Genomic DNA, 21,415 nt, shown 5'->3' on the forward strand with positions numbered 1-21,415 from the left:
ATATTTTTCCGATATTTTTTTTCTCCGATATATTTAATAATTTACTAGTAATATTATTTCTATATATATATTTAATTTATTATTGGGCTTGGTCATGAGATTTGCAATCCTTTTTGGCAATTAGAATTAGTTGGGCCCAAACTTTTCCTTAACCCATCTTTTATTTTCAAAAAAAAAAAAGAAAATAGGAGGGACTCTTGGTGGAGTTTGTAACTCCCTTAGAGTAATGAAGGATCAAGGCATTAATCTCATATAATTAACCCTTGTTAATTCCTTAATTATTTTCATTTTGACATCCTTTTATTTCTAAAGTTTCCAAGGACAAAAAAAAAAAAACATATCCTCTCAAAATTCCTCCTAATCCACATTCCTAACTCCATTACCCTTCATCATTTGGTGTTTTTTCTTTACAATTGTAAGTGTAATTCTTAATCTATGTTGATTCTTGAGTTTTAATTTAAAATTCTATGATTATTATATGTTTTACCTTATAATTCATGTTTAATTTATGAATTTAAAATTTCATGTATGATTTTGGGATGTATTTTTCTATCTAAATTGATGAAGGATGTTTCTTTTTAGAGTTTTTAGATATGCCTATATGTGAAGAATAGGATTGGTTTGTGTGATGGGTGATTTTGAAATTTATATATAAATATGAATGTTCATGTAAAAAAAATGTGTGTGGATTTTTTATATTTGGTGGAAAAGTTATTTATTTTATTGGCTAATATGAGAAATTTATAATTTTGCTAGAGAAAAAAATATACAAACATGTATAAAGAAATTATTGTTGAACAATGAATTTAATCTCGAAGATGATTCATAAGAATTATATAAATTTGGTCATTGATATTTAATAGGCAATATACCATTTGGAATTCATTTATTGATGAATTTTGGTAAATCCCGTAGAGTTAGGAAAATGGTAAAAAAATCCGTTTTTGGAGCATTTTTTGGCTTAAAAATAGGTTAAAAGTACTTAGAGTACATCATGAATTATGAAAATTGATACCCGGGGGTTTTTGACGCCTTCCGGACGCAACGGTGAAGTCAGAATTTCAGTTTGACAGTGTTAACATACTGTTCTGGACAGAATACTAAATCTGAATTCTATTTGATGTTATGTTGTGATGAAGTATGTTGTGTGATCATGAATTGTTTGCAAGTGTGGCTTAATGTTAGATGTGTGTATGTGTGTGTGTGTGTGCCTTGATTGTGGTTTGAGAAAGTGTGAATATATGCTTATTCCCGTATGTACGATTGAATCGTGTAGGAAGTCGATTTGTGACAGGAAGTTGATAGGTTCATTTAAGATTTGCTTTTGCTTTCTTAAGGTACGTACACGCTGTGAAACTTTGTATATCGTGGATTGGTTGTTATAAAGGAATAATAATAATAATAATAATAATAATAATAATATATTAAATAAAGTGTGAAGGTGATGTTATGCTTTCTTATTCAAGAGATATGATTTCAATAACTTGATGAGTAGAGGTAGTATGACCATACTAACTTTAAAGTAGACGTAGTATGACGTCGATTGGTGGAAAGATTTTACTCGCGGTTTGTGGGGGCATTATGAGCCACCGCGGGGGTATGCATACTTAACCATAGGCACCGAAGTAAGGCGTGTTGCCTATGGTAGAGACTTGCTTAGGGGTTAGCTCCCCCTAATGTATTGTCTTACTCCTGAAGTTTAGGGTTTGGTTCGGCAGTATGGCCGGAAAAGTACAGCAGTATGGCTGACTGACTCAATGAATCATTTGAAATTTATTAAAAAGTAAATATTGAACTGTAGCCGACGTATGGTAAGTTGCCATTGTGCTTTATGCTATAATGTTAATGTTATAAGAGATGTTTTTGCTGACGTGTACCTTTGATCTTAACGATCCTACGATGATGTTGTTTTTCCTTTCGGGGTTAATAACTAACAGTGAGTTAAGTTGCAGGCTGGGGAGTGAGGATTACATTTGAAGAGTAAAAAAGATAGAGTAGATTTTAATTTTGAACTTTATTAGCTTTTTAGGAATGAATTTATTTAAGAGGCGACTTCGCTCTCGAGATGTACTCCTTGGGCTTTTGGTTTCATATCTTTTATCCGCTGCAGAGACTACGATATCACTAATTAATCCACAATAACTCTAGTAGAACTCGATCCGCAAGTTTTAACTTAAAAAATTTCGTTTTCTCGTGCCTTTATGACATCTTGGTCAAACTCGGGTCTTGCTTGGTTTTCTTTTAAAATATAAAAATATCTCTTTTAACGATCCGAGTTTTTCCGGGATGTTACACTGTATCATCAAATTCATCCTAAACAGCAGCTTGTAGAGAAGCCTGCAAAACCTAATGCACTACCATGCAACATATAGTAGATAGTAGGTAACAAGCTACAGTAGAGGCTGCACACCACCTGAAATAGCAGTAGCCGAGGAGCAGCATGAGGCTGTAGCAGCAGCATTACATCTGTTCAACAACTTCATCAATACATAAGGCAACATGCAATAGTGATTAGGTAGCATGTAGCAAAACTTAGACCATGGAATAAGCGCAGCCTCTATGCCTATCGAGATAGTCTTGAAGGTATGTGGATCATTTTAAGACGATCCTCAATCTCCTTTTAAATAAATGTGTAAGGTTCCTACTATTCCAAATGTAATATATTCTTGATGTATATATAGCCTTCATAATTTATTGTTCGGTTTTTCAAGTTTGAACTTCCTAAAGTCCATCTTGGTATAGTATTTAAATATGATACCAGTCCATTTTTCAATACCATCGAGGCATCTCTAGCTAAAAGGACATTCAAAGAAAAGGTGCTTTGTGCAATCTGTATCAGTGGAACAAAGCAGACAAAGGTTATATGTTGTTACTCCCACCTCCTTGAGCTTATCTTTTATTTTTAGCTTTCCAAAAGTCATAAGCCAGCATCAAAATCTAGCCCTTGTGATAGATAATCTATTCCATACGAGGCCTCTCTAGTTGACCTTTTGGTGAGTACTGAAGGTCCCTTAGTAAATCTCCTTGATGGAATATGTGTTCTGAAAAACTCAATGGTTCCAAGTATCTTTAATGAAGCATAGTTTTTTCATGATCCAGCTAACCGTGCTAGGGGTATTAAGCAATGCCCAATTGCCTCCTTTCATATATACCCCGTTCACCCATTGAACCCATAAGAAGTTTTCCATCATGTAAATATGCCACGCAATCTTGCATATAGTCATTTGATTCCAGACACTTAAATCCTTGATATCTAAGCCTCCAAATTTCTTAGGCTTACAAACCTCATTCCATCTCACAACTTGAGGTTTATGTGAATTAGAGACACCAAACCATAAGAAAGATATGTAGATTGCATTAATACAGTTGATGACTTTCTTTGGAAAGATGAACATTTAGCACCAATAAGCGGGTATTCCCATCAGGTCTGAATTGATGAGCTAGAGCCTAGCATCATAAGAGAGGTGTTTGGTTCGCCATTCTTTGATCTTGCTAGTCATCTTATTTGCTAGTTGTTCACATTCAGCAATAGAAAGCCTTTTAGATGACAACGGAACTCCCAGGTCCCTGAATGGAAGGGATCCGAAGGGAAACTGGGTAAGCTCGACCATATCTGATCTAGTAGACGAAGTGACCCCTGCTGTGTAGATTGTAGATTTTGAGACATTGGCTTTAAGATTCGAGGCTGAAGAGAAGTCTTGAATACTGTAACAACCTGAGTCTTAATCACCTTTAATAAAATACTTTTTCTAACACAACGGAAGGCTTTTGACTAATTACTCGGATTATTTCGACCTCAAACCAAAGGTTTTATCCAACCAATCAAAGTTTTTATAAATAATTACTTTAGTAAATTAAATAACTCTATAAAGATTTACGCAAAGGTCCTTTCACGAATAAGTTAAAAAAAAAATACTTAAATACAATTATTATTTACAATGAAAATAAAATACACAATTCATCTCGAGAAAGAAGTTCTAACCACGCTTCGCTTTGCTATTCTGATATCCAACTAACACCTGCAATACTCGTGTATACACTATCCCTTAATGGATAGTTATTTAGAGTGGACAAAGAAACTGTGTAGTAGCAGCAACCACGGCTGAGTAGTACACCACCTTTAATTTATAATATCCAAAAGGCACTTCACATAGCACATAGGACTTCACATAAGTCAGAACACACGGTGGAAATTCGGTTAGCTATTAAGTATAGAAACTTGCTAGTAATTATACAAGTATAGAAATATGTGAATTGTAATAAGTAATATGCAAAAAATAAATGCATCACAAATAAATAATATGCAAGGTGTTTTATGTAATATAAGGGATTCATTTTTATGTTAAATTAATATATTAAACTTCTAGTCCTTCTGCTTGAGTAGCAAGGCGTGATTTACTATTACTTTTGCTTGAGCGTTAAGGCTTGGAATCCAAATATTTATTAAATAAATGCAACACATATGGTCTTAATTTGGTATATATAAGGGCCAATTAAGGTGAGGTAAACCAAAACTCCTTACTTAACAGAGTCGTCACTCCTCCAGTACTATATTGCTCGAGCCACAGGTTAAGTTAAATAACCTTACTATGAGCGGCGGATCTACGTACGGCCCCCCGGGCACTTGCCCCACGTGAATTTTTTTTTTAAGAAAAAAAGAAAATTCGAAAACAGGGGCTTGTTAGTTCCGTCTCATTTACTCAATTACTCCCTGTGCGGCTCTCAGCTCTCTTTCACTCTAAACCTAAAAACTCAAAACTCTTCCTCCACTGTCGCTGCCGCACTCCCGCACCACGCCACCGCCGGCTGCTGCTCCATCACAGACGCCTTCCGCCGCTGCTGCCTGGTGCTTTGACGTTGTCGGTGCTGCTGTGGGTTGCTCGAAGCCTCGATTCGAACACTATCGAACTCGAAGAGTCGAAGGTTTTCAAGCCCTAATCCCTAAAAATCGAAATTTTTGATTTTGTTTAAGGTATTTTCACTCTTTATCCTAAATCCTAATATTAATCTTGTTCTAATCTTTAATCTTAGTGTTAATCTTAAATTCTTAATCTTGTTGACTTGTTGTTTTAACATTTATTTTTAAATCTTGATTTTTGAATTTTGTTAGAATGTTGTTTCTTGATTTTTTTTGTTTATGTTGTTTGAGTGATTGAAAATTTGTTAATGTTATATTTGTTAATTTGTTTGTAATTTGAATTTTGAAAAGTTGAAATGTTCTTGATTTTTTTGTATATCCTCTTTGAATATTTGTTAATTGTTATTTGTTAATGTGTTCTATGTTCTGCACCTGCTGCCTGCCCGCCTGCAACCTCCGGCCAGCCGCCAACCGTCTACCCCTGCCATCCCCTCCTGCCGCCTGCGGCTGCCTAGTAGCTGGTTCGGTGGTTCCTATTTCACATTCATTAACAAAAACCCTAAAAATCAAAATTTTGATTTTTGAAGGTATTTTTACTCTCAATCTTAATCTTAATGTTCTAATCTTTAATCTTAATCATGAGGCTTGATGTTGTACTTTTTAATCTTAATCTTAATCTGGATTCTTGAATTTTGTTAGTGTTTTTTCTTTTTTTTTTGTTATTTGAATAATTGAATATTTGTAATGTGTTTACTAAACTTGAATTATTGATTTTGTTTGATTTTTTTGTTTATCTTCTTTGAATGATTGAATAATTAAATAATTGTGAATGTGTTTGAATGTTCTTACTGGTTTTATGAGATGATAAAGGGTAAATTATTTCCCAATGCAATGTTCGTGGTTGAGGGAAGTTTCAACTTTTTATTTTTCAATGTTAATTGTTGTATGGTCATTGAAGTAGGAAAAATCACTGTTTGCTATGTTAAATAAATTTAATTATTATTTTAGGTATGAAAGATTAAGGACAAATGATCGGTTTAGATTTTTCTTTAAAAAAAAATGATGGGTTTAGATTTGGTTGAAGTTCCAAGAATGCTGAATTGTGGTAAAACAATGAACATACAACACTGTGTTTATCTAGTACTGTTAAGATGATGTTCTGTCAATGGTTTCAAAGGTAATTGTTGAATGATAGTTTAGTTACCTTTTTAGAGAAGAATATTTCTCAATGTTAGTATTGATGCTACTGTACATAGATTCCAAAATATGAAAACTAGGCGAAAGCAATTATAGTTTGTTTGTTACTTTATATTTCATTCTGTTGGGCTATGTTTTCATCGTAAATTGAACCATTGTAGTTCCTTCGTTACCTTTTATATTACTTTGGCTTTCTCTTGGGATCATTGCGTTTCTACAAGTCATTTTGTCGAAATAAAAAATATTTTAGTTGTTAATTTTACAAATGAACCTCTATCGAAATCCCGTCCATTTGTTGGTGCCCTAGGGGACTCTGAACCCTAGATCCGCCACTGCTTACTGTGTTCATCGTATTTTACGTGCCGGAAAACACATTCCACGTTTTTGATATGTCGGAGCATTGTTTGGAATTTCCTTACTATCAAGCCTTTTTATTTATCATGTTACTATTTAACATAACATACAATATTAACCCATTCAACTTTTTTGCCGGTTCGAAACTACATGAACCATAAACATTAATTTGAGAATTTTGATAAACTTCAACATTATTATGAGCAAAAATTCCAAATTCGGAGGGACAAAAGACTAGGTGTGCCAACATTTGACACGAGCTCGTAAGCTATCCAACACCTGCAATATCTATTTTCTCTACCCAAAAGTCTAAAGGACTTAACGAGTAAGCTTTTATTCCCAAATCTCTACTCCTTCAGGTTAAGGGTTTTTTCATAAACCCTAAACCCTAATAGAAATTCTTCACATTTTGTCTTTGGGTTTTTAATCTATGCTGAATTTATACCTTCAATTTTTTGTTTTATTGGTTGTTGATGGGTGATTTAGGGGTTTTATTTGGTTATAACATATGCAATATTTTCTAAATCTTTGATTGTTCAAGAACTTTTTCTATTCAAATTTTGTAGGTGGGGTTTTAATTAATTAGCTAATCTCTTACTTTCTCTGCTTGAAGATCTAAGCTACTCTTGTTGATACTAACTTTCACCTTGAACTTTTCTCTTTGTTGGTTTAATTTTCGATTGATTAAGAACTTTTTTGTTCTAATTTTGTGGGTGGGGTTTAAATAAGTTAGTTAATTTCTTAAAATTTCTGCTCGAAGATTTAAGCTACTTTTATTGATACTAACTTTTACCTTCAAATTTTCATTTTGTTGTTATTGATGGGTGACATTAGGTATTTTATTTGGTCATGATATATGAATGCTTTTATCTTTTTATTGATCGAGAACTTTTATTGGTCTTATTTTGAAGGTGGGTAATAATTTGAATAGTTAATTCCTGAAATTTTGTGCTCGAAGATCTAATCTGCTCTTATTAATACTAACTTTTACCTTTAATTTTTCTTTTTGTTAGTGATTCATGATTTCAGGGCTTTATATTGGTGCCGGTATAAGAATATTCTAATCTTTTGATTCTCGAGGAATCTAAGTTTGCAGGTTTATTGAAAATGGTTTATAGACGTAGTGTTTGTACGAGAGCTACCCTTTTCTATCGAAGATTCAATCCTTGTACTGGTTATATTTCTCATGACAATGATAGAAGGAAAACCATTGACGATCATGAAGCCCCATTGAGAAGGCATATCGATGATTTTCTAAGCCAAAGCAGGTCTTTTGGAACTTATGTCAACAATTCTTGGACATCTAATAGCTTATTTCATCATCAAAGGTCAATTTATTGTGGAAATGGAAATGGGGTTATGAATTTCCATCATAAATATATGTCGACCTCAATTGGCAAAGAGACTGATAATATAGATTTTATTTGTGATGTTGCTGGGGTTATTAGTGATACTCCGACCGAGGTAGTTGCTACTCAGGCTACCCCTATTGTTAGCGAAGTTGCAACTGCTGCTGCTGATTCTGCATTTCCAGTTGCTGCTTTGCAGTATGTCATTGATGCTGTTCACTCATTTACTGGTTTCAATTGGTAAGAGGCTCTATAGCTTGATTCTTATAAGATACATTTTGTTGGTTTGAAAAAGATGGGTGTCATCTATATGAATTATAATATGTTGAATATTTCATCACTCTAGGTGGGCTTCAATAGCTCTTACAACTTTGTTGATTCGTGGGGCTACTATTCCATTTCTCATTAATCAGCTTAAAGCCTCCTCCAAGTTGGCGGTATTGATTTTTGTACCTCAAACCTTTTTCTAACCATCTTTTTTAGTTTTCTAATTGCAAAATTAAGTATAGATCCATGTACTTGGTACTTACCATGAACAAACTAGCATTTTACTTGTCGTTCTTATTTTCAGATTATGCGTCCACGTATGGAGGAAATTAAGGAGGAGGTGCAAGCCAAGGTATATTCATCGTTACTTGATTATCTTAATTGTTAATTTTCCTCGACTTCTTTTTAAATCTGAATTTTGGTGCCTGATTTGCTAAATTACACATGCTTAACTTTTTCCTTGCGTTGTAAAATTTCATGTTAGCCTAGTTTATAGGATGAAAAATCGTAGTGTGTGACTTTATCAGAAACAGAATGAACGAGCATTTTGTTGCAGTGTAGCTTAAAGTTTTGATATGTTGTATTTGTGCTTCTTTGTGGTCATCCAATCTCATATTTGTTCACCTTCAATGTTTACCTGTGAATGGTATTTCCCTCTTATTAACTGTTTTGTGTTCGTGTTTGGATGAAGTCGTAGAATAATGTGTGGGGACCTAGGGGAGAGGGGTGGGGGTTTGTGGGGGTGAGACTTTTCCGTATGTTGATACTATACTGGGCTATTTACTAGATCCTTGTCCATTATTTTAGTTACTTCCACACTTATCGAAATATTCAGCACAATTGAGCCTGTTACCTATAGCAGTATTTATACTAGTAGGATGAGGGCTGAGGCTTTGCAAACTTGCTAGCATGGAATACCTTGTGTTCATTATGGTCTTGACAAATGGTATATTTTTCAGCCTAGTTGATGATTACCTTTGTTCATTAGTTAGTGTAAAGGGCTGTAAGTATGCACATGATAAATTCAATCCACTCTGTGATGTTTCTTTTTTGAACTCTTTAAAGCAACTAGGAGGTTCTATGTTTTGTTTCTTTTGAGTATGTATGATTTAATTATCACTTACTATGCGCTTGCATGCATGCTGTGACTAAGACTTCTAATATCTTATTTTATGCCTATGACTGAGTTCTGGTTCCGTGAATGTTTTTTGTGTGTTTCTTTGTAGGGCAATGATCCTAATGCTATATATGAAGCGAGACAGAAGATGAATGTGTTGTATAAAGAGTAAGTCATGCACCAAGAGCCCACTAATTAACTTTTATTGTTTGGTACATACTATCTGAATAAGTATGCTTAAACCTTTATGAATAGGTAATTATCTGTCTCAACCTGAGTTGAAGTAGGTCGTTGAGATTGGAGCTTGGACTTATTGTAATTGGTTCGTAGTTGTACTTCTTGCCTAATAGGCTTTAAGTTGAGACCCTAGAGCAGGAAGGTGTGTGAGTAATTGGAGTATTGATGATTTTTATTGCTTATTTAATTTTGTAGCATGAGTTACTTTACTTGTTTTAGATGGGAGTAAATAGAAAAAAAGATGAATAATACTCAAGTAGATAAAACAAATGTGTAGATGAGAAGAAGAGAGATAATGTGGGCTCATGTTTAACAAAAATGTTGAAAGACAAATAATTAAAGGCCTTGAATAAATGGGACACTACTCGATGTTTCTTGTCCTGTATGTAGGATCAATGGAAAGTAGAGAATGTAGATGCTAGGCTTTCACTTATATAACTTTAGTATTTACCCGTTGGCTATTATTCTTTCTTATATCCTCTCTAATTCATAACAATGGCAACATTTTTCTTTCTTGTGTTTCTTTAGTGTGGTAAAAGAAAATATTATTGTTATTTATTGTTATTAAATTTTTTGCATACAATTATAATTTGATTGTTCTTTTCCCTTCACCGAAATATCCATTAATTTGGTATCCACAATATCAATTCTCTTCTCTTCTGTGTACTTTCATTTCTTGGTCTTTACTTTCTCATAACTCTTCTTGTTTTTCTGGTTCTTTCTTTATACTCCATTTTCTCATCTAGATTTGTTAGCTGATTCTCACATTTTTCTAGATCTTCCACTTTATTTTCAGTCTCTTATGTTGTTTCATCCTTTATTCCTTGATGGAGGTAGAGCATTGAATATCCCTTGTGGCTACAATCGTGTCCCGAAAGTTTAGTTTCCTCTAATTGTTCATCCCAAAACTCAAAATCCTTTTCCCCATTTTTCATAAATATCATTCATCGAGGTTGATTTGAATGAGCGAATGACATTATCTTGGACAACCATTTTGAGCATCTTTTAAGGGTGGAATTTTAGTCCCAAAACCTTCAAGAAATGCATCTAGATTAGTTACTTGAGTATATTCTAGACTTGCAACATCTCGTAATCGTACCATTCTGATACTGTGTTTGTTATGAACTGAAAAATTCAATAAAACAGTAATTTTGGAAATGAAATAATAGAAGGACAAAAGAGAAACTTTATTATAATGTTGATGATTAAAGAACGATTAAAGAATGACTACAAAATTACAAAAGATAAATCAAGCACTTCGCGAAGTTTGAGATCTCCAAAAATGAGTATTAAACCCACCCACCAATTGTTTACTATTTTTATGATTATAATTGCCGAATTCCCCTTATTTATAATAAACCCCCCTCTTAAGACTAACGTATTCCCCAAGTTTTCCCTAACATGACAATTACCTATTTTACCCCTTCGTAAACCAAGTATCCACAATATCAGTTTATTGCAATACTTGCCGCCTGATGTTCCACCTTGCCCTCAAGTCGGATAAAAATTAGCTTGGCCTTCCATCATAAAAATTCCCCAATTTGCACAATGTGTAGAGCTTAAAATGACTTGGTCTACTCTTAAGGAGAATTTAAGTAACCCATCAGAAGCCCAACTACTGTGCTCATTACTGACGTCACTGCTGACTTCACTGCTCACGTCATCTTCATTTTCAAAATTTAAACCTAAATCTTCCTTTTCCAGCAGAAACCCAAAATACCCATCTTTACATTTTCTCTACTTAAAACCTAAAAACCCTAAGTTTCCCTTTCCCTTCCCCAACTGACTTTTGCACCCTTCAAGAGCATCAGCCGCTGCCCCACTACCCCCTCCTAGCCGCCGCCACGTCGACATGCAGTCGACGATTGTTTTTCTTCGACCAGCTAGTTTTGCTGCTCTCCTCTCTACTTCTTTCTCCCCTTCGCATGCACATATGTTCACGCCCGCCATCATTTTCTTCTTCCAGGCACCCCCGATGCTACTGTCTTCTTCGACATCAACCTCGTATTCTTCATCAAATTTCTCTTCCTTTCCCATGAACGCTACTTCCCCCTTATCCTTGCTCATGAGAGTTTTACTCCCTTTAGCAGCATGTGCCGCCGCCGCCCTCTTCCTGGCGTCTCTGCACTCGCACTCACAGACCCTCTTTTTCCTTTCGACCACATTTCTCTCTTTCTCTTGTACTTTTTTCTCCCTCTTCTTCTTCTTATGGTTATTGCCAACTCCATTGCCTCCTTCTCCACTGAAAACCCCTATCCCCATAACTTCTACCACCAAAAAAAACCCAAAATTCGTTCATGTCTAATTCATATAACCCCAGACCCAAACACCCACCTAATACTTCAACCCATCATTTTCAACCCAGCCACACAAACACCCCACCCAGAGCACCCTTCAATCCAAGCCCATACAATAGACAAACTCACAAAAACCGAATTCCTTTGACTCACCGTGAGCTGATGGAGAAACGAGCCAAATGTGTGTGTTACACTTGTAATGAAAGATGGTCCCCAAGCCATGTCTATATGAACAAAGAGACTAACGTTATTATAGTGTCGGATGGGGAAGAATCTGACACTGAAGAGAAAATAAAGGTAGAACCTGAAGGTGGTGAAGAAGAAGAAGAGAACCTCAATGTCGATATTTCCTTAAGTTCGATCGTTGGATTTACGAACCCAAAAACAATGAAGCTGTGAGGAAGAATCAATGGAGAGGAAATGGTTATGATGGTGGGTCCTAGAGCAACAAATAATTTCATCTCTTTGAAAACAGTGCAACAACTATCACTTCTTTATTCAACCTATGTGAACTTTGGGGTCACTTTGGGAAATGGTGAAAGAATTCAAGGAGAGGGAGAATGTAAAGGGGTATTGATAGAAGTACATGGAATATTACTTGATGAAGATGTTTTGGTTCTTGAGCTTAGGAATTTAGACATCGGGCTTCAATGGCTAGAAAAACTAGGGGAAATTAAATCAATTGGAAACGTCAAATCATGAGGTTTCAATGGGGAGATGAATGGGTGGAATTAAGGGGGGACCCCTCGTTAGCAGTTACCCAAATTTCATTAAAAGCCATTGAAAGAATATTCAGAAAAGAGAAAAAGGGAATATTAGTGGAGTTAAGCCAACTAATTTCTGAAAAAGTCACAGCTATTGTTTTACTTTCCCAACACCTATTGCCTATTATTCACAAATACCAAGCCATTTATAATGACCCAAAAAACCTTCCCCCACCACGAAATAAAGACCATGCTATAGTCCTTAAGGAAGGAACTAATCCAGTCAGTGTAAGACCCTACAGATACCCACAGATTCAAAAAGATGAAATTGAGAAGATGGTGCTTGATATGCTGAAGGCTCTGATCGTTTGACCATCTAACAACCCTTTCTCTAGTCCCGTCATTTTAGTCAAAAAGAAAGACGGATTGTGGAGGTTCTGCGTGGATTATTGCGCTCTACACAAAGTCACCGTCCCAGACAAATATCCCATACCCAATATAGATGAGTTGTTGGATGAGCTGCAGGGGGCTCAAATATTCACCAAACTGGACCTTAAATCGGGGTATCATCAGATTAGACTGAAAGAGAGTGATGTGGCGAAAACAACATTTCGCACTCATAAAGGCCATTACGAGTTTTTAATAATGCCTTTCGATCTCACAAACGCTCCGACCACTTTTCAGGCACTCATGAATTAGGTATTCCGCCCATATCTTCGCAAATTTGTGCTTTGGCGATATTTTGATTTACAGTAGAATCAAAGCTGAGCATAAGGATCATTTGGCCTAGTGTTATCAACCTTGCAACTTCACTCGCTATTTGTTAATCAAAAGAAATGTGAGTTTGGAGTAGCAAGGGTAGCCTACCTTGGTCACGTGATCACAGGAAACGGAGCAGAAATGTACCAAAACAAGATTGCAGCAGTACTATCTTGGCCCGATCCTAAAAGCATTAAGGAGTTGAGAGGCTATCTCGGTCTCACCTAGTACCATCGAAAGTTTGTGAGAAATTATGGCTTATTCCCAAACCACTGACTGATCAATTTAAGAAGGATGCCTTTGGTTGGAACAACGAAGCAGCAAAATGTTTCATAGCCTTGAAGGACGCAATGACCACAAAACCAATTCTTTCCTTACCAGATTTTTCTAAAACTTTTTTTTTATTGAAACTGATGCTTCTAAATTCTAATAGTGGTCTTGGTACAGTGTTAATACAGGAAAAACATTCGGTGGCCTTCTTTAGTAAGGCTTTGGGAAAAAGAGAAAGCATGAAGCCCATATATGAGAAGGAATTGATGGCCATTTTCTTTGCTATCCTTAAGTGGCGACATTATCTCAGGGAGCGCAGATTTGTAGTAAGAACGGATCAAAGCAACCTGAAATTCTTGTTGGAACAACGAGAAGTGGGTACCGATTATCAAAAGTGGGTCACGAAGATTATGCGATTTGACTTTGAAATTACATATAACCCAGGGGCTTCAAATCGTGTAGCTGATGCTCTGTCAAGAAGAGATCAACCCACTATTCTGTTGGGGGCATTATGCAGCACGAATGTGGTGGACTGGAGTGCCTTAGATCGAGCCGTGGAACAAGATGAAATGTTGTCATCTATTTAACAGAGGTTGCGTTTAGACAACTATTCTATAAAGGGAAAATTTTCTTGCCGAAGAACCCTTTCATCAAAAGTATCCTTCAACGTTATCATGACTCACCAATTGGGGGGCATTCGGGGGAACAAAAGACATACACTCGAATTGCAAGTGAGTGGTTTTGGGAAGGGATGAAAAAACAAATCGTGGAGTATGTGAAAAATTGTGAAGTGTGTCAGAGGCAATAAACTTCTACCTTATCACTAGCGAGCCTTCACTAACCATTACCCATCCCTAGCCAAGTTTGGGAGCATATCTCCATGGATTTTGTGGAGAGATTACCTAAGACACAGGGTAAGGACTCTATTTTGGTGGTAGTTGATCGACTCACTAGATACGCCCACTTTGAAACGTCCTTTTTCTGCCCCTACTGTTGCGGAGGAATTTGTGAAGGAGATAGTCCGCTTGCACGGATTTCCAGCATCTATTGTTTCGGATAGAGATAAGGTGTTCATGAGTCATTTTTGGCATGAGCTACTTAAAATGCACCAAACTAACCTCAAGCGGAGCACATCGTACCACCCTCAGACCGACGGACAAACCGAGGTAGTGAACAAGACCTTGCAGACTTAGTTGAGGTGTTTTATCAATGGGAAGTCCAAGTGTTGGTTGTCATGGTTACATTGGGCCGAATTTAGCTATAATACTTCCCCACACTCATCTACAAAAGTATCACCCTTTGGAGCTTTGTATGGAAGGCCACCTCCTCCGCTCCGTCACATTGGGCATGGAATTACTACCATTGGTAGTGTGGAGGAAATGTTACAAGAACGAGATGCACAGCTGGATGAATTAAAATTTCATTTATTAAGAGCACAAGTGGTGAAAGCCAATGAAGATAAAAGAAGACGAGACGTAAATTTTTCCATTGGAGAATACGTGTTCTTGAAACTAAAACCTTATAGACAGAAATCGCTTTCTCGCAAATACAATGAGAAGCTGTCACCACATTACTATGGCCCTTACAAAATAATAAAGAAAATTGGTACAACAGCCTATGAGTTGGCACTACTTAACTACAGTGGAATACATCCTGTTTTTCACATTTCTCAATTCAAACTAGCTAAGGGAAATTTGAAGCCAATACTTAGCCCGAACAACTCACTGATTCTCTGAATTGCAAGTTGATCCAAGTGCGGTCCTGGATAGCTGGTATGATAAGGAAGGCATATTGGAAGTGCTGATACAGTGGGCTGATCTTCCATCCACTGAAGCTACATGGGAGGCAGCAAAACTGATTCATCAATATTATCCACACTTCCACCTTGAGGACAAGGTGAAGCTTCACACAGGGGGTATTGCTATGCCCTTTACCTAGGAGAAGCAATGGATACCCTACCAAAGTAAGAAATCACAAGCAACATAAAAATATCAGTCAGAAATATGATGAGGTGGCAGCATATTTCAGAAGCTAGAATGTCAGTAACTGATTAGAGGGAATATTTCAAGGGGGATGAATTTGTTAGATTTGTTATGAGCTGGCATATCAGACTATCTAGTAGTATAAATAACTACTTTTATTATTGGTAGAATATGAGAAGTATTTTGTAAGAATTACCAGTTTGGTAAAGGAGTCCTCTGTTGCTCGAAAAACAGCTCTCTGTATTTTCTTCTATCTTTTCTTTTAATATAAACTTCCCTTCTATTTTGTTTCTGCAATTTTCTGTCCAGCTCATAGCACTTTGTTAGCTGATCCTCACATTTTTCCAGATCTTCCACTTTATTTTCTGTATCTTCTGTTTCATGGTAAACAAGTACCATTATTTCATCCTTTATTCCTTGATGGAGGTAGAGCATTGAATATCCCTTGTGGCTATAATTGTGTCCCAAAAGTTTTGTTTCCTCTAACTGTTCATCACAAAGCTCACAAATTCCAATTCCCCATTCTTCATACATATCATTCATCAAGGTTGATTTGAATGAGTGAAAGACATTATGCTGAACAACTATTTTGAGCATCTCTAAGGGTGGAATTTCAGTCCCAAAACCCCCCAAGAAATGCTTCTAGATCAGTTACCTGCGAATCTTCTGGACTTGCCACATCTTCGACGGATTTCCGGTCACCGGCGACTCGTTTGATACCATGTTTGTTATGAACCGACAAATTTAATAAAACAATAATTCTTGGAATGAAATAATAAAAGACAAAAGAGAAATTATATTATAATGTTGATGATTAAAGAACGATTAAAGGATGGTTACAAAATAACAAAAGATAAATCAAGCACTTCAAGAAGCTTGAGATCTCTTAAAATGAGTATTAAACCCACCCACCAAGTGTTTACAATTTTCATGATGATAATAACTCCTTAATTCCCCTTATTTATAATAAACCCCCCTCTTAATGCTAACTTCTTCCCCAAGTTTTCCCTAACATGGAAATTACCTATTTTACCCTTTCTTAAACTAAGTATCCACAATATCAGTTCATTGGACATGCCTATAGGGAAGCTTGGATTAGGGTATTGTAAAATCCCCCTGATATTTCAAACAAGGACAGATGCTCATTCTGACAGAGTAATTTCTTAAAACATCTTTGGTTCAATTCCATAGGTAATGGTTCTCTGATGGGTAGTGCGTCGATCCAGAATTTTGACTTTTAGGCTTTAGATGGCTTTCTCTAGGCAATCCAAACTGCATACTTTTACATGCTTTGAACATGTGGAGCTGTATTAATGATCTTATCTTATCCTACCCTAGTATAGTTATTTGAACGTAGTCATGGTTTGTAGCCTTAACCTTGGTTGTCCTTTCATTTATTCAAGCTTATAAGATGTATTTGTTTGGTTGAGAGCCTCCATACATCTTGAAGCTAGAACTCATAACTTTGATATTGAAGGTAAGTTTCATTTATTGTTTTTTTTTTTACGTAAAAGTTATGCTGGTTGGGACGTTGGGTTTAGTATCCATCTTTGAATTGTCCATGAGTAGCTTTATTCTTTTTTGACATGGTGTTCTGAAAATTGTTAAGACATCAACTTTTTGTAGACATTTCATTGGGTTACGTTGTAGGGTTTAGAATTTATATTTGATGGTACGTTATTGCATTATTTAGAGGAATTTTGATTCTAAAAGTGTTAAGTGCTGCAGATGGATTCAAAGCTATACTGAATGGGTACTATGTACAAGTACAAAAACTAGAATTTGTGAACTATACATCTACTTAGAGTGAGAATCGTCAACATCTCTTTTCAAAGGAAACTCTAATTCTGATATGAGATTACCCATTTTTCTCGTATTAGATCATCTATGTCTGGGTCAAGTTGGGTCTTTTGCTTATGATTCTAAAAAGGTTTTAGGAATGTTTCAAGTAAGAAAACTTTAGTGTAAGGTTAGCTAAATGGTATCCCTTTTTGCGCACTAAATGTACGAAGTTGATTTTTTTCTCTAACTTTCAACCTGGGTCTACCGTCGTCTAAAGTGTTATTAAAAATTATTAGTCATAATCTGTACTTTTTCTTGCATATGCAAGACATATTGACATTTGTTCGTTATTTAAACTTTTCTCAACTTTTATTCATTTAGTTTTGTTTTGATTGTTGGGATGCTCTATATTTTCATGCCTTGAAGTTCCAGTGGAAAACTCAAAAACTATATAATAATGAAACTAATATTTTATTTCTATGACTACTCTTTCTTAGATATTTAATTTTCTATTTTAATTAGATTAATGTTTTAAAAATTATTAGGGAGAATCATAATTTATAAATATATTTAGTTTTGGCCTTCTCAATAATAAAATCCTGGATATCTAATGACCTTATTCTTTTTAGGTCGGATTTGAGGTCTCTTGTGTAACTTGTGATGTGTCTTTTACTCAGATTCCCTGAATATGTGTATTGTGCTTATTTTCTAATATTGCAGATATGGTGTTACTCCACTCACTCCAATGAAAGGACTCCTCATTCAAGGTCCTGTTTTCATCAGCTTTTTCTTGGCTGTAAGTTGAAGGGGATATTTTTTATTGTTGTGTTGGTGTTTGCTATTGGTACCTTCTTATAGAAATACGTTTTTATACAGATATCAAATATGGTGGAGAAGGTTCCATCATTTAAAAATGGTGGCGCTTTTTGGTTTACTGATCTCACGACTCCTGATGCTATGTACATTTTTCCCGTTTTGACAGCAACAACCTTTCTCATTACGGTTGAGGTAGGCATTTTTTTAGCAAAATGTAAATCTGATATGAGATTTATTGATGCTCAATCTACGTCATATACCTTCATTTTGTGATTTTATTCTTTTTGACTTCTATTAAATATTACCTCTCGGTCTTGTCTCAGTGCAATATGTTGGAAGGCATGGAAGCCAATCCTGTAGGCAAAACTGTGAAAAATTTTTCACGAGGCCTTGCTGTTCTCACAGTTCCATTCACAATGAGTTTTCCCAAGGTACTTCTAGTTGTGAAATTGTATTCAAGAATCAAATTGTTGTTTTTGCTTGATTGCGGATGAAATCAGGAAAGTGGCCTGCCACTTGACTTTACTGTGTAGCAATTTAAGTTTTAGCATAAAAGAAGGTCATCCATCTGTCGGACTTTGATAGATCTTTCATAGTCACTAAGCATAAGTTCTATCGAAAATCTTTTGTGTACCTTTAGAGTAAAGTGATGGCGTTGAATAGCAAATTGAAGAGGTTTCACCTTGGTTGCTTCAACCAACAAAGTCCTTTCTATTTGTCTTTCCTATAATTTGGCTAATGGTAAAGTAGCGTACATCTGAACCGCCATGCCTGACCTAGGCTCCCACCTATTGGTATTGAGTAATGGCATGTTGTATAGTTTCCTATAATTTGGTAGGAATTTAGTATTGTTTTGGTGCTGTGTATTCAATGATTTCTGCTTGCAAACATTGTGTCATTGACAAGTTATGAACTTTTATGGTACCAACATTTTATAAGGTTTTGTTTAAGGAAACTCGAAAAAAATTCAGATTTTGAATGCAATGAATATTCATGCATTTTATTTTGGAAGCCTCTGTTACATTTATATTGATTGTTATCCAAAAATTGTGTTATATAATAATTAAAGGGTAGTGTTTTAAATTAAAAGTTTAGGTATATGCTTGTCTTCTCATTTACTTAATCTTTCGCCAACATCCCAATCCTCTATGTCTCTGATTCGTAAGTTTTCTTGTTCATGTCTTTTAGTGTTAGCCTTGGCCAAATAATGTTAATGTTGCATGTTTCAAGTCCCAAATTAAGTATCAAGTTACAAGTGTCTGTACCTAAGTTGATGTCTTTAGTATTTGACATGGCAACTTCAAGTGTGACGAAAGTCTTCATTATCGTAGATTGGGTGTTTCGACCTTTCGACTCATGACAGTACTATAGGAGTGAAATTCCTAGTTATGGCAACATCCCAATCTGCTGCTGTTTTGGACATTGTTTGCCTAGCATTTCAAAAGGCTCTTTTTAGGTCTTTTGTTTTAAGTTGCAGATCATTCTCCACTGATGGTCGTACTTGCTGCAATCTCCTTATTTCTTATAAGACATCTTATGTACTTTGTTTACCCTTGACTTCTACTATTAGTCAAGGATACCCGTAAAATATAAAAATGGAAGTTCATTAGTCTACTGCTGCTTGGGCCTTGGAGTTTTAGTGCAGGAAGCAGAGTTTGTTAAAGTATGTACGTTAAGTACTTTTACTTGAGAAATATCAGTATTTAAGTTTGTATGAGTCAAAATAGTATAAGAATACGGTCTCTTAATGGTTGCGAAACGATTTGATGGTCAATGTGGATGTTTTGCTGTTATCTAAGCCTCGATCACAGTAAGCTGAAATTTTTTTAATGATATGGTCGTGATATGGTGATGTGGCCTTGTTTTTTGCACCAATTCAAAATGCATCGCTTTCTGGTAGAAGTTGTTATTGGCGGTATGAATCAATCTGGTTGTAACTTTGAACTTAGTTGTGCATATCATTATCACCACTCACCAGTGTGTAATTTTCTTTTCATGGTTGTCTATGCAGGCAATATTTTGTTATTGGATCACTTCTAATATCTTCTCATTCATCTATGCAACTGGTGAGCTGTTCAATTCTCTGCTTTTCAGTCCAATAGAGGATGCATAATGTCATAATCCGTTGACGGTGTCTTTGTGAATCTAAAAATTTGCAGTATTAAGAATTCCGGGTGTTAAGCCAGCATTGGGAATTCCAAATATACCAGTGCCGCCTCCTAGTGCTTCGCAACAAAAGTCCATGTCTTTCTTCGAAGTAATCAAACAAGCTAAAGTAGCAGCCTCGCAGTTGAAGAAGCCTGATTCATTACCTGCCACTCCTGAACAGTCTAAATCCATTAACGGAAAAGCCTCATCATCGGCAGTTCTTAGTCAACGCATTAAAAGTTTAGAGAGACAAGTGAAACAAAAGAAGAAAAATAAGAAGCGCTAGCCGATAATGGTATGGCGTGCAATTCTTTTCCCTTCTAAAGTTATATCTTAAATTTTGATAGTAAAAACTTTTTTCACTGAATAAGTGAAACCCTAATTAGAGAGGTTAACTCACTAGTACTACCGGATTTTGGCTAGTACAAAAGTTCGAATACTAAAAATCGTCATATTTGATTATTTTGAAGAAGGATATCTCACTGTACAATCGTTCTTCGGATGGTTTTTGTTTACATCATGAGGAAAAACATTGCCATCATTTTTGGTTGTTACTGAGATTAGTGTTGGATAACAATCATTGCTTCCTTTTTCTGTTGATTAGTAGTAAGAGTATGAGTTTTCTATATCGGTCTTCTATCAAAGGTGGTGGTATTTATGCTATATGAGTTAACGTAGGCGGTTCGGATGGAATGGAAATAGACTGCTTGGGGCTATCATCTGTTTGATTTTGGCATTTTCCTACTGTGTTGAGATTTAATGTGAACGTAAGGGTTCGGTTATGTTGTCAAATCAGAGTTGATTGCAAGCTGCAACTATTACAATCCGTTCAGTTGTTTGTACTAAACCATCGTAATAAGAATGAATTTAATGTTATTTTTCATAATATTTGTTACGTTATTCCCATAGCAATGAAAATAACATTCGCAAATGTGTTTATTCTCGATTTAATATTGTCACCTTCTTAAGTGGTAATGGATCAGAATGAATTTTGTGAAGGAAAAAAAGAAAAAAAGAAATATAAAAAAGATTAAATACCAAGTTTTCAAGCTATCCCTTTAGAATATGGTAATGGTTAATTTTGAAGCTGTCGGGGTCTGACTCTGGAAGTAATGAAGCAATGAATGCTTGCTTTTGGGTATGTTAATTAATGTAAGTAGTTATTCAGTGGATGTTAATGAGATTAGATTGAGAAAATCTTGATTTCAGTTATACTTTCAATTGTTAATTGAACATGAAAATTATCAATCCAATTGAGACTCAAAGATTTTGAATTTA

The 21,415-nt window shown here is 35.5% G+C and overlaps 1 protein-coding gene across 3 annotated transcripts; it reads left to right on the plus strand.

Moving 5' to 3' along the window:
- The first annotated feature begins 4,633 nt into the window (after positions 1-4,633).
- On the plus strand, positions 4,634-21,068 carry LOC130799583 (mitochondrial inner membrane protein OXA1-like). Of its 3 annotated transcripts, none has more exons than XM_057662723.1 (11): positions 4,634-4,972; positions 5,323-5,445; positions 7,423-7,998; positions 8,105-8,195; positions 8,330-8,377; positions 9,252-9,310; positions 17,894-17,969; positions 18,050-18,181; positions 18,313-18,420; positions 20,001-20,055; positions 20,149-21,068. In XM_057662723.1, exons 3-11 carry the CDS (start codon positions 7,517-7,519, stop codon positions 20,421-20,423), a joined length of 1,326 nt encoding a protein of 441 aa, XP_057518706.1. In that variant the 5' UTR covers positions 4,634-4,972; positions 5,323-5,445; positions 7,423-7,516; the 3' UTR covers positions 20,424-21,068. The 3 variants fall into 3 exon arrangements, with proteins under 3 accessions (XP_057518706.1, XP_057518708.1, XP_057518709.1); XM_057662725.1 differs by having other exon boundaries at positions 7,499-7,998; XM_057662726.1 differs by having other exon boundaries at positions 7,506-7,998.
- The last annotated feature ends 347 nt before the right edge of the window (positions 21,069-21,415 follow it).

This window comes from Amaranthus tricolor, chromosome 14 (genome assembly GCF_026212465.1).
Source record: "Amaranthus tricolor cultivar Red isolate AtriRed21 chromosome 14, ASM2621246v1, whole genome shotgun sequence".
NCBI classification, from domain to species: domain Eukaryota; kingdom Viridiplantae; phylum Streptophyta; class Magnoliopsida; order Caryophyllales; family Amaranthaceae; genus Amaranthus; species Amaranthus tricolor.